Source organism: Oncorhynchus mykiss, chromosome 26, assembly GCF_013265735.2.
Source record: "Oncorhynchus mykiss isolate Arlee chromosome 26, USDA_OmykA_1.1, whole genome shotgun sequence".
Lineage (NCBI taxonomy): Eukaryota > Metazoa > Chordata > Actinopteri > Salmoniformes > Salmonidae > Oncorhynchus > Oncorhynchus mykiss.
This window is the reverse complement of record NC_048590.1, coordinates 7,248,279-7,261,676: the sequence shown is the minus strand read 5'-3', so window position 1 is coordinate 7,261,676 and position 13,398 is coordinate 7,248,279. Positions and strand designations below refer to the sequence as shown.

Sequence of the window (13,398 nt, the reverse complement as noted above, 5' to 3'; positions counted from 1 at the left end):
TAACCCATCCTCTAACCCTAACCGTAACCCTTTAAGCTAAGTCCTAACCCTAACCTTAACCTTAACCCTAAACCTACACCTAACCCCTAGCCTAGCTAACCCTAGCCACCTAGCTAATGCTAGCCACCTAGCTAGCATTAACGTAAGACACATAGCTGACATGAGCCACAGCAAATTGGAATTCGTAAACATATATCATACGAAATGGATAATGGACATCCACTAATTAATACATAACATACAAAACATTACGTCTACCCCTGAGTCCAGGTTGCAGCGCTCTGCGGTATAAGGCCTCATTGTGTCCATATTGACCAGGACTTCCAACCTCCCCACTAGAATATCCAGTTGCAGGCCATTATTAAACACTCATGACAGGCTTCTCATGCATCCACATCTCCTTCCCATGATGCTCGTGTGGGATAGGTTGGTTCTCGTAAAGGTCGAGGAGTGTGTGATAAGTTGGTTCTTGTAAAGGTCGAGAAGTGTGTGTAACAGGAATCAGTGAATCACTCCTCCTACTCCTACCGAGTAACGAATCCTCTTTCCGTCTCCCCCATCACAAACACACCTCCCTCCGATCCACTTTTCCCGTTCCTCCCATCCCATCTCAATTTTCCATCCTGGATATCAGGTAAAACGTCTAAACGATACGCCCTTTCACAAAGATATCGTCTTCAAGCAGCAGGACTGACTGAACTATCTTTGTGTCTACCGCCAGGGTGGGGACAAACCAATCTCAACGCTGTCAAACCCTCTGAATCCCTCATTCTGTCAAACCTTTAGAATCCCTCATTCTCTCAAACCTTTAGAATCCCTCATTCTGCCAAACCTCTAGAATCCCTCATTCTGTCAAACCTCTAGAATCCCTCATTCTGTCAAACCTTTAGAATCCCTCATTCTGTCAAACCTTCTGAATCCCTCATTCTGTCAAACCTTTAGAATCCCTCATTATGTCAAACCTCTAGAATACCTCATTCTGTCAAACCTTTAGAATCCCTCATTCTGTCAAACCTTTAGAATCCCTCATTCTGTCAAACCTTCAGAATCCCCCATTCTGTCAATCCTTTAGAATCCCTCATTCTGTCAAACCTTTAGAATCCCTCATTCTGTCAAACCTTCTGAATCCCTCATTCTGTCAAACCTTTAGAATCCCTCATTATGTCAAACCTCTAGAATCCCTCATTCTGTCAAACCTTTAGAATCCCTCATTCTGTCAAACCTTTAGAATCCCTCATTCTGTCAAACCTTCAGAATCCCTCATTCTGTCAAACCTCTAGAATCCCTCATTCTGTCAAACTTTTAGAATCCCTCATTCTGTCAAACCTTTAGAATCCCTCATTCTGTCAAACCTTCAGAGTTCCCTCATTCTGTCAAACCTTCAGAATCCCTCATTCTGTCAAACCTTTAGAATCCCTCATTCTGTCAAACCTCTAGAATCCCTCATTCTGTCAAACCGTTAGAATCCCTCATTCTGTCAAACTTTTAGAATCCCTCATTCTGTCAAACCTTCAGAATCCCTCATTCTGTCAAACCTTCAGAATCCCTCATTATGTCAAACTTTTAGAATCCCTCATTCCGTCAAACAGCTACTTACTACTTCTGTAATCTGTACTTCCACGTTGGTTCCCCGTGTACGCTACAGGCCACATCCTGTAGCAGACTGAATCCACAAACTGGTGGTTTGAAGTTCAGGATAGCTTGTTTTCTAGGTCATGAGTAAGCTAGATAGCGATCTCCCTTTTCCCCGTCTAACATATGAGAACACTTCGGGAAAAGGGATCACCAACGTCAGGATTTTCCCAGGGGTCTGTCTGTTCCCATGCTGAATAGAAAAACATTGAGGGGTGGCTGGACGTGTGTGCCACATATCTAAGTGTAATATTACCTGTGTAAGACCCTGGTTTTATCGCACCTGGACCCCCGTCCAGTCATATGGTCAAGTGACACAAAGAGGGACTTAGGCAAATTACAATCGGCCCGGAACAGTGTAGAAAGGCTGGCCCTTAAATGTACACGGAGAGCTAACATTAATGAAATGCTGCCCTACACCACCATTAGTCAGAGACATGCTGCCCTACACCACCATTACTCAGAGACATGCTGCCCTACTCTACCATTACACAGAGACATGCTGCCCTATACCACCATCACTCAGAGACATGCTGCCCTATACCACCATCACTCAGAGACATGCTGCCCTACTCTACCATTACTCAGAGACATGCTGCCCTATACCACCATCACTCAGAGACATGCTGCCCTACTCTACCATTAGTCAGAGACATGCTGCCCTACTCTACCATTACTCAGAGACATGCTGCCCTACTCTACCATTACTCAGAGACATGCTGCCCTACTCTACCATTACTCAGAGACATGCTGCCCTACTCTACCATTACTCAGAGACATGCTGCCCTACTCTACCATTACTCAGAGACATGCTGCCCTACACCACCATTACTCAGAGACATGCTGCCCTACTCTACCATTACACAGAGACATGCTGCCCTACTCTACCATTACACAGAGACATGCTGCCCTACACCACCATTACACAGAGACATGCTGCCCTATACTACCATTAGACATTTCTATAAAGACTTAGCTAGCTGACGGAGCTGCTGACCTCACAGACAAACAGACTCACAGAGACACAGTCACAGATCGATGACACCTGAACCTGTTGTAATTAGTTTCACCAGGCCATACACACACTGACACTCCAGTTTCTACAGTACTTTTCCATCCAGGGTGTGTGAATCTCCAAGGTTGACCCAATAAAGTGGAAGCTCCATCACTATGCTGCTTGTTCTTCTCCAGACCCTTTACACCAACACACACTGAAGGGTTAGGGCCAACGTGGAGGTGTCGGGAGTGAATGGGGTCTGACTGGTAGAGGGAACATTGATACACAGTGAATGGGGTCTGACTGCTAGAGGGAACATTGATACACAGTGAATGGGGTCTGACTGCTAGAGGGAACACTGATAGACAGTGAATGGGGTCTGACTGCTAGAGGGAACATTGATACACAGTGAATGGGGTCTGACTGCTAGAGGGAACATTGATACACAGTGAATGGGGTCTGACTGGTAGAGGGAACATTGATACACAGTGAATGGGGTCTGACTGCTAGAGGGAACATTGATACACAGTGAATCCTCGTGGGTACAGGAAGTAAGAGGTGTTTAAAGTACTAGCACTCACCCAGGGGGACAGACACAGCCAGGTATGCACGGTTCATGAGCTGAACAGGTGAGGTTGAGCAGGTGGGATTCACAGGTGTGTTCACAGCCCAGTCCTCTACCCAGGCTGATCCCATCTATAGCCTTCAGCCCTTCCAGCCCCTCAGTACAGTCCAGGTACATCTGACCCAGCGGACACTGTTGGTCTGGAACAAGAGATGGTACAGGTAGGAGGTACATGTCGTTGAGAGCTCTTTAGAGACTATAGAATTATTAATGTCATTCTCCTAGAGGTAACTAACTACTGTCAGACTTTGGGGAATCTATCCCAGATCATTCTCCTAGAGGTAACTAACTACTGTCAGGACTTTGGGGAATCTAGCCCAGATCATTCTCCTAAAGGTAACTAACTAATGTCAGGACTTTGGGGAATCTAGCCCAGATCATTCTCCTAAAGGTAACTAACTACTGTCAGGACTTTTGGGAATCTAGCCCAGATCATTCTCCTAAAGGTAACTTACCACTGTCAGGACTTTGGGGAATCTAGCCCAGATCATTCTCCTAAAGGTAACTAACTACTGTCAGGATTTTGGGGAATCTAGCCCAGATCATTCTCCTAAAGGTAACTAACTACTGTCACGACTTTGGGGAATCTAGCCCAGATCATTCTCCTAAAGGTAACTAACTACTGTCAGGATTTTGGGGAATCTAGCCCAGATCATTCTCCTAAGGGTAACTAACAACTGTCAGGACTTTGGGGAATCTAGCCCAGATCATTCTCCTAAAGGTAACTAACTACTGTCAGGACTTTGGAGAATCTAGCCCAGATCATTCTCCTAAAGGTAACTAACTACTGTCAGGACTTTGGAGAATCTAGCCCAGATCATTCTCCTAACGGTAACTAACTACTGTCAGGACTTTGGGGAATCTAGCCCAGATCATTCTCCTAAAGGTAACTAACTAACTACTGTCAGGACTTTGGGGAATCTAGCCCAGATCATTCTCCTAAAGGTAACTAACTACTGTCAGGACTTTGGGGAATCTAGCCCAGATCATTCTCCTAAAGGTAACTAACTACTGTCAGGACTTTGGGGAACAAGCTTGCCATCTTCTGATATTGTAGCATGGTTCAATATCATTCTCTTAAAAGTAACTTACCAGTGGCAGGACTTTGGGAAACTAGCTTGCCATCTTGGCAAATCCTAAAGAGAGAACATCGTTAACTTAACGCAACATTAACATCGTTAACTCAACGCAACAATAACATTGTTAACTCAACACAACAATAACATCATTAACTCAAGACAACAAGAACAACGTTAAATCAACACAACAATAACATTGTTAACTCAACACAACAAGAACATTGTTAACTCAACGCAACAATAACATCGTTAACTCAACACAATAAGAACATCGTTAAATCAACACAACAATAACATTGTTAACTCAACACAACAATAACATTGTTAACTCAACACAACAATAACATCGTTAACTCAACGCAACAATAACATCATTAACTCAAGACAACAAGAACAACATTAAATCAACGCAACAATAACATCGTTAACTCAACACAACAATAACATCATTAACTCAAGACAACAAGAACAACGTTAAATCAACACAAACAATAACATTCTTAACTCAACAAAATAATGTGAATACTGGTCACATCCCAAATGGCAACCTATTTCCTATAGACTGCACTACTAGAGCCCTATGGTCCCTATATATCCCTATGGTCCCTATATATCCCTATGGTCCCTATATATCCCTATGGTCCCTATATATCCCTATGGTCCCTATATATCCCTATGGTCCCAATATAGCCCTATGGTCCCTATATATCCCTATGGGCCCAATATAGCCCTATGGTCCCTATATATCCCTATGGGCCCTATATATCCCTATGGTCCCTATATATCCCTATGGGCCCTATATATCTCTATGGGCCCTATATATCCCAATGGGCCCTATATATCCCTATGGTCCCAATGTATCCCAATGGGCCCTATATATCCCTATGGTCCCAATATATCCCAATGGGCCCTATATATCCCTATGGGCCCTATATATCCCAATGGGCCCTATATATCCCTATGGTCCCAATATATCCCAATGGGCCCTATATATCCCTATGGGCCCTATATATCCCAATGGGCCCTATATATCCCTATGGTCCCAATATAGCCCTATGTGCCCTATATATCCCTATGAGTGTATCAAAGAGACTATCAAAAAGTTTCAAATAGAGTTTCAAAGAGAGTATCAGAGAGAGTATCAGAGAGAGTATCAGAGAGAGTATCAGAGAGAGTATCAGAGAGAGTATCAGAGAGAGCATCAGAGAGAGTATCAGAGAGAGTATCAGAGAGAGTATCAGAGAGAGCATCAGAGAGAGTATCAGAGAGAGTATCAGAGAGAGTATCAGAGAGAGCATCAGAGAGAGTATCAGAGAGAGTATCAGAGAGAGTATCAGAGAGAGTATCAGAGAGAGCATCAGAGAGAGTATCAGAGAGAGTATCAGAGAGAGCATCAGAGAGAGTATCAGAGAGAGTATCAGAGAGAGTATCAGAGAGAGTATCAGAGAGAGCATCAGAGAGAGTATCAGAGAGAGTATCAGAGAGAGTATCAGAGAGTATCAGAGAGAGTATCAGAGAGAGTATCAGAGAGAGTATCAGAGAGAGTATCAGAGAGAGTATCAGAGAGAGCATCAGAGAGAGTATCAGAGAGAGTATCAGAGAGAGTATCAGAGAGAGTATCAGAGAGAGTATCAGAGAGAGTATCAGAGAGAGTATCAGAGAGAGCATCAGAGAGAGCATCAGAGAGAGTATCAGAGAGAGTATCAGAGAGAGTATCAGAGAGAGTATCAGAGAGAGTATCAGAGAGAGTATCAGAGAGAGTATCAGAGAGAGTATCAGAGAGAGCATCAGAGAGAGTATCAGAGAGAGTATCAGAGAGAGTATCAGAGAGAGTATCAGAGAGAGCATCAGAGAGAGCATCAGAGAGAGTATCAGAGAGAGTATCAGAGAGAGTATCAGAGAGAGCATCAGAGAGAGTATCAGAGAGAGTATCAGAGAGAGTATCAGAGAGAGTATCAGAGAGAGTATCAGAGAGAGCATCAGAGAGAGTATCAGAGAGAGTATCAGAGAGAGTATCAGAGAGAGTATCAGAGAGAGCATCAGAGAGAGTATCAGAGAGAGTATCAGAGAGAGTATCAGAGAGAGCATCAGAGAGAGTATCAGAGAGAGTATCAGAGAGAGTATCAGAGAGAGTATCAGAGAGAGTATCAGAGAGAGTATCAGAGAGAGCATCAGAGAGAGTATCAGAGAGAGTATCAGAGAGAGTATCAGAGAGAGTATCAGAGAGAGTATCAGAGAGAGTATCAGAGAGAGTATCAGAGAGAGCATCAGAGAGAGCATCAGAGAGAGTATCAGAGAGAGTATCAGAGAGAGTATCAGAGAGAGTATCAGAGAGAGTATCAGAGAGAGCATCAGAGAGAGTATCAGAGAGAGTATCAGAGAGAGTATCAGAGAGAGTATCAGAGAGAGCATCAGAGAGAGTATCAGAGAGAGTATCAGAGAGAGTATCAGAGAGAGCATCAGAGAGAGTATCAGAGAGAGTATCAGAGAGAGTATCAGAGAGAGTATCAGAGAGAGTATCAGAGAGAGTATCAGAGAGAGCATCAGAGAGAGTATCAGAGAGAGTATCAGAGAGAGTATCAGAGAGAGTATCAGAGAGAGTATCAGAGAGAGTATCAGAGGGAGTTTCTTTGTTGAACATCTGGTTTATTAGTTTGTTAAAGAGAGATGATGAGGAGTGTCTTACTGTACACCTGCTGATGTCATGATCACATCGCCTGGAGTATAGTCCGCCCCCAGGAAACTACAGGGACAGGAGCTCCTGTTGGGATCACACACACACACACACACACACAGACAAACACACAGACATACAAACATACAAACACATACACACATGCAACATACATACAGAAACATGCACACACACACACACACACACACACACACACACACACACGGATACACACACACAGAGAGAGAAAACACACAATCACGAACCAACAAACATGTGAAGACACAGAAACACACCAGAAGGCAGTTGTAACATAGAACTGTTTGGTGCTAACAAGCCATCAAGCTGAGCCTTTTATACAGACTCCACATCTCAACTGAACTCATTCTAAGGGAAATAAATACTGTTTTTGTTGTTGTTGTTGATTGGAGATACATTGAAGATCTTATCAAAATTGCATCACCTGCATAATCTGAGTTGAGGCGGCAGGGTAGCCTAGTGGTTAGAGCGTTGGACGAGTAACCGGAAGGATGCAAGTTCAAATCCCTGAGCTGACAAGGTACAAATCTGTCGTTCTGCCCCTGAACAGGCAGTTAACCCACTGTTCCTAGGCCGTCATTGAAAATAAGATCCCAAATCTCTCCCTTCACCTAAAATGGCTGTAGAATCAATTGAGTGGTGCAGTTAAAACCGTGTCTAGCAGAGGCTAAGAGCCTCTGTAACATATAGGCCATGGCAACACATCAGCCTCTGTGTTACACATTCTTTCTCACTGACTATCAGATATCTGTGTTGTCCACAGCTTGAGTGGGAATGAATGGGGGGGTTGCAGGGTTTCACCGCAAATTCCTTAATGTAACTCTATCGCCAGGTAAGTAACAGCACTGCGCTAACTGTAGGATGTTAAAAAAAACCTGGGGACATTAAAGGTGAATTAAGCCTCATGTCTTATTGAGGCAAGAGTGGGGTTTTTTTTAATGAAAAGAGAGCACAACTGCCAAGGTCTGCAGGGTCTCTGGGATGTCTATGGGAGATATGGAAGACAGGACTTGACCTTGAGCTGAAATACAAAATATCACTTGGTGGAGGACTAGACTTGGTGGGTGTTCTGCTTACAAGCTCAAGGTCACCATTTGAAATTCCAAGAAAACATGTATTTTTTTTTTTAACTCTTAAAGCAGTCCTGGGGCCGTGTAATCAGAAGGACAAGACTGATTCATGTGTAAAGGACGTGCTAAGTCCTGAGGCCATGTAATCAGAAGGACAAGACTGATTCATGTGTAAAGGAAGTGCTAAGTCCTGGGGCCGTGTAATCAGAAGGACAACACTGATTCATGTGTAAAGGAAGTGCTAAGTCCTGGGGCCATGTAATCAGAAGGACAACACTGATTCATGTGTAATCAGAAGGACAACACTGATTCATGTGTAATCAGAAGGACAACACTGATTCATGTGTAAAGGAAGTGCTAAGTCCTGGGGCCATGTAATCAGGACAACACTGATTCATGTGTATTCAGAAGGACAACTAAGTTACAACATTGTTGGACTTTCCTTTAGTCCCAATGATGATAATGGACTGAGTGTCACTTCTATTTGTTCCAAACTAAATATAGACTCTGAATAGGTGTCACTTCTCGTTGTTCTAAACTAAATATAGACTCTGAATAAGTGTCACTTCTCGTTCTTCTAAACTAAATATAGACTCTGAATAAGTGTCACTTCTCGTTCTTCTAAACTAAATATAGACTCTGAATAAGTGTCACTTCTATTTGTTCCAAACTAAATATAGACTCCCAGCGCCAGCGCCAGCGCCAGTCTTACCTGGGCACACAGGTGTGTGTGTGTGTGCTGTAGAAGGTGCCGTGTGGACACACACAGCCCTCCTCACACTCCTCTCCACAGTGCTGCTGCGTGGACAGGGCGGAGCAACGCCGTTGGCACGACGACACACAGGTTCCGTACTCCATGGTATCTGGGCATGTCACCTCTACAGGGGAAGGATATATACTGACAGTCAATAATGTCACCTCTACAGGGGAAGGATATATACTGAGTCAATAATGTCACCTCTACAGGGGAAGGATATATACTGACAGTCAATAATGTCACCTCTACAGGGGAAGGATATATACTGACAGTCAATAATGTCACCTCTACAGGGGAAGGATATATACTGACAGTCAATAATGTCACCTCTACAGGGGAAGGATATATACTGTCAGTCAATAATGTCACCTCTACAGGGGAAGGATATATACTGTCAGTCAATAATGTCACCTCTACAGGGGAAGGATATATACTGACAGTCAATAATGTCACCTCTACAGGGGAAGGATATATACTGAGTCAATAATGTCACCTCTACAGGGGAAGGATATATACTGACAGTCAATAATGTCACCTCTACAGGGGAAGGATATATACTGACAGTCAATAATGTCACCTCTACAGGGGAAGGATATATACTGAGTCAATAATGTCACCTCTACAGGGGAAGGATATATACTGACAGTCAATAATGTCACCTCTACAGGGGAAGGATATATACTGACAGTCAATAATGTCACCTCTACAGGGGAAGGATATATACTGTCAGTCAATAATGTCACCTCTACAGGGGAAGGATATATACTGACAGTCAATAATGTCACCTCTACAGGGGAAGGATATATACTGAGTCAATAATGTCACCTCTACAGGGGAAGGATATATACTGACAGTCAATAATGTCACCTCTACAGGGGAAGGATATATACTGACAGTCAATAATGTCACCTCTACAGGGGAAGAATATATACTGACAGTCAATAATGTCACCTCTACAGGGGAAGGATATATACTGACAGTCAATAATGTCACCTCTACAGGGGAAGGATATATACTGACAGTCAATAATGTCACCTCTACAGGGGAAGGATATATACTGTCAGTCAATAATGTCACCTCTACAGGGGAAGGATATATACTGTCAGTCAATAATGTCACCTCTACAGGGGAAGGATATATACTGACAGTCAATAATGTCATCTCTACAGGGGAAGGATATATACTGACAGTAAATAATGTCACCTCTACAGGGGAAGGATATATACTGACAGTCAATAATGTCATCTCTACAGGGGAAGGATATATACTGACAGTCAATAATGTCACCTCTACAGGGGAAGGAGACGGATATATACTGACAGTCAATAATGTCACCTCTACAGGGGAAGGATATATACTGTCAGTCAATAATGTCACCTCTACAGGGGAAGGATATATACTGACAGTCAATAATGTCACCTCTACAGGGGAAGGATATATACTGACAGTCAATAATGTCACCTCTACAGGGGAAGGATATATACTGACAGTCAATAATGTCATCTCTACAGGGGAAGGATATATACTGACAGTCAATAATGTCACCTCTACAGGGGAAGGATATATACTGACAGTCAATAATGTCACCTCTACAGGGGAAGGATATATACTGACAGTCAATAATGTCACCTCTACAGGGGAAGGATATATACTGACAGTCAATAATGTCACCTCTACAGGGGAAGGATATATACTGACAGTCAATAATGTCACCTCTACAGGGGAAGGATATATACTGACAGTAAATAATGTCACCTCTACAGGGGAAGGATATATACTGACAGTCAATAATGTCACCTCTACAGGGGAAGGATATATACTGACAGTCAATAATGTCACCTCTACAGGGGAAGGATATATACTGTCAGTCAATAATGTCACCTCTACAGGGGAAGGATATATACTGACAGTCAATAATGTCACCTCTACAGGGGAAGGATATATACTGACAGTCAATAATGTCACCTCTACAGGGGAAGGATATATACTGACAGTCAATAATGTCATCTCTACAGGGGAAGGATATATACTGACAGTCAATAATGTCACCTCTACAGGGGAAGGATATATACTGACAGTCAATAATGTCACCTCTACAGGGGAAGGATATATACTGTCAGTCAATAATGTCACCTCTACAGGGGAAGGATATATACTGACAGTCAATAATGTCACCTCTACAGGGGAAGGATATATACTGACAGTCAATAATGTCACCTCTACAGGGGAAGGATATATACTGACAGTCAATAATGTCACCTCTACAGGGGAAGGATATATACTGACAGTCAATAATGTCACCTCTACAGGGGAAGGATATATACTGAGTCAATAATGTCACCTCTACAGGGGAAGGATATATACTGACAGTCAATAATGTCACCTCTACAGGGGAAGGATATATACTGACAGTCAATAATGTCACCTCTACAGGGGAAGGATATATACTGACAGTCAATAATGTCACCTCTACAGGGGAAGGATATATACTGTCAGTCAATAATGTCACCTCTACAGGGGAAGGATATATACTGTCAGTCAATAATGTCACCTCTACAGGGGAAGGATATATACTGACAGTCAATAATGTCACCTCTACAGGGGAAGGATATATACTGAGTCAATAATGTCACCTCTACAGGGGAAGGATATATACTGACAGTCAATAATGTCACCTCTACAGGGGAAGGATATATACTGACAGTCAATAATGTCACCTCTACAGGGGAAGGATATATACTGAGTCAATAATGTCACCTCTACAGGGGAAGGATATATACTGACAGTCAATAATGTCACCTCTACAGGGGAAGGATATATACTGACAGTCAATAATGTCACCTCTACAGGGGAAGGATATATACTGTCAGTCAATAATGTCACCTCTACAGGGGAAGGATATATACTGACAGTCAATAATGTCACCTCTACAGGGGAAGGATATATACTGAGTCAATAATGTCACCTCTACAGGGGAAGGATATATACTGACAGTCAATAATGTCACCTCTACAGGGGAAGGATATATACTGACAGTCAATAATGTCACCTCTACAGGGGAAGAATATATACTGACAGTCAATAATGTCACCTCTACAGGGGAAGGATATATACTGACAGTCAATAATGTCACCTCTACAGGGGAAGGATATATACTGACAGTCAATAATGTCACCTCTACAGGGGAAGGATATATACTGTCAGTCAATAATGTCACCTCTACAGGGGAAGGATATATACTGTCAGTCAATAATGTCACCTCTACAGGGGAAGGATATATACTGACAGTCAATAATGTCATCTCTACAGGGGAAGGATATATACTGACAGTAAATAATGTCACCTCTACAGGGGAAGGATATATACTGACAGTCAATAATGTCATCTCTACAGGGGAAGGATATATACTGACAGTCAATAATGTCACCTCTACAGGGGAAGGAGACGGATATATACTGACAGTCAATAATGTCACCTCTACAGGGGAAGGATATATACTGTCAGTCAATAATGTCACCTCTACAGGGGAAGGATATATACTGACAGTCAATAATGTCACCTCTACAGGGGAAGGATATATACTGACAGTCAATAATGTCACCTCTACAGGGGAAGGATATATACTGACAGTCAATAATGTCATCTCTACAGGGGAAGGATATATACTGACAGTCAATAATGTCACCTCTACAGGGGAAGGATATATACTGACAGTCAATAATGTCACCTCTACAGGGGAAGGATATATACTGACAGTCAATAATGTCACCTCTACAGGGGAAGGATATATACTGACAGTCAATAATGTCACCTCTACAGGGGAAGGATATATACTGACAGTCAATAATGTCACCTCTACAGGGGAAGGATATATACTGACAGTAAATAATGTCACCTCTACAGGGGAAGGATATATACTGACAGTCAATAATGTCACCTCTACAGGGGAAGGATATATACTGACAGTCAATAATGTCACCTCTACAGGGGAAGGATATATACTGTCAGTCAATAATGTCACCTCTACAGGGGAAGGATATATACTGACAGTCAATAATGTCACCTCTACAGGGGAAGGATATATACTGACAGTCAATAATGTCACCTCTACAGGGGAAGGATATATACTGACAGTCAATAATGTCATCTCTACAGGGGAAGGATATATACTGACAGTCAATAATGTCACCTCTACAGGGGAAGGATATATACTGACAGTCAATAATGTCACCTCTACAGGGGAAGGATATATACTGTCAGTCAATAATGTCACCTCTACAGGGGAAGGATATATACTGACAGTCAATAATGTCACCTCTACAGGGGAAGGATATATACTGACAGTCAATAATGTCACCTCTACAGGGGAAGGATATATACTGACAGTCAATAATGTCACCTCTACAGGGGAAGGATATATACTGACAGTCAATAATGTCACCTCTACAGGGGAAGGATATATACTGACAGTCAATAATGTCACCTCTACAGGGGAAGGATATATACTGTCAGTCAATAATGTCAC

At 42.6% G+C, this 13,398-nt stretch overlaps 1 protein-coding gene across 1 annotated transcript in view; it reads right to left on the bottom strand.

The window, feature by feature from the left end:
* The window catches only part of LOC110512834 (otogelin-like), a 124,887-nt gene that overhangs the window by 73,890 nt on the left and 37,599 nt on the right, over positions 1–13,398 (bottom strand). Inside the window, exons 12-13 of the mRNA XM_036964552.1 lie at positions 8,896–8,994; positions 3,211–3,394 (exon numbers count right to left, since the gene is read on the bottom strand). Of these exons, the coding sequence (XP_036820447.1) occupies positions 3,211–3,394; positions 8,896–8,994 (283 nt within the window). The remainder of the gene's footprint in view (positions 1–3,210; positions 3,395–8,895; positions 8,995–13,398) is intronic.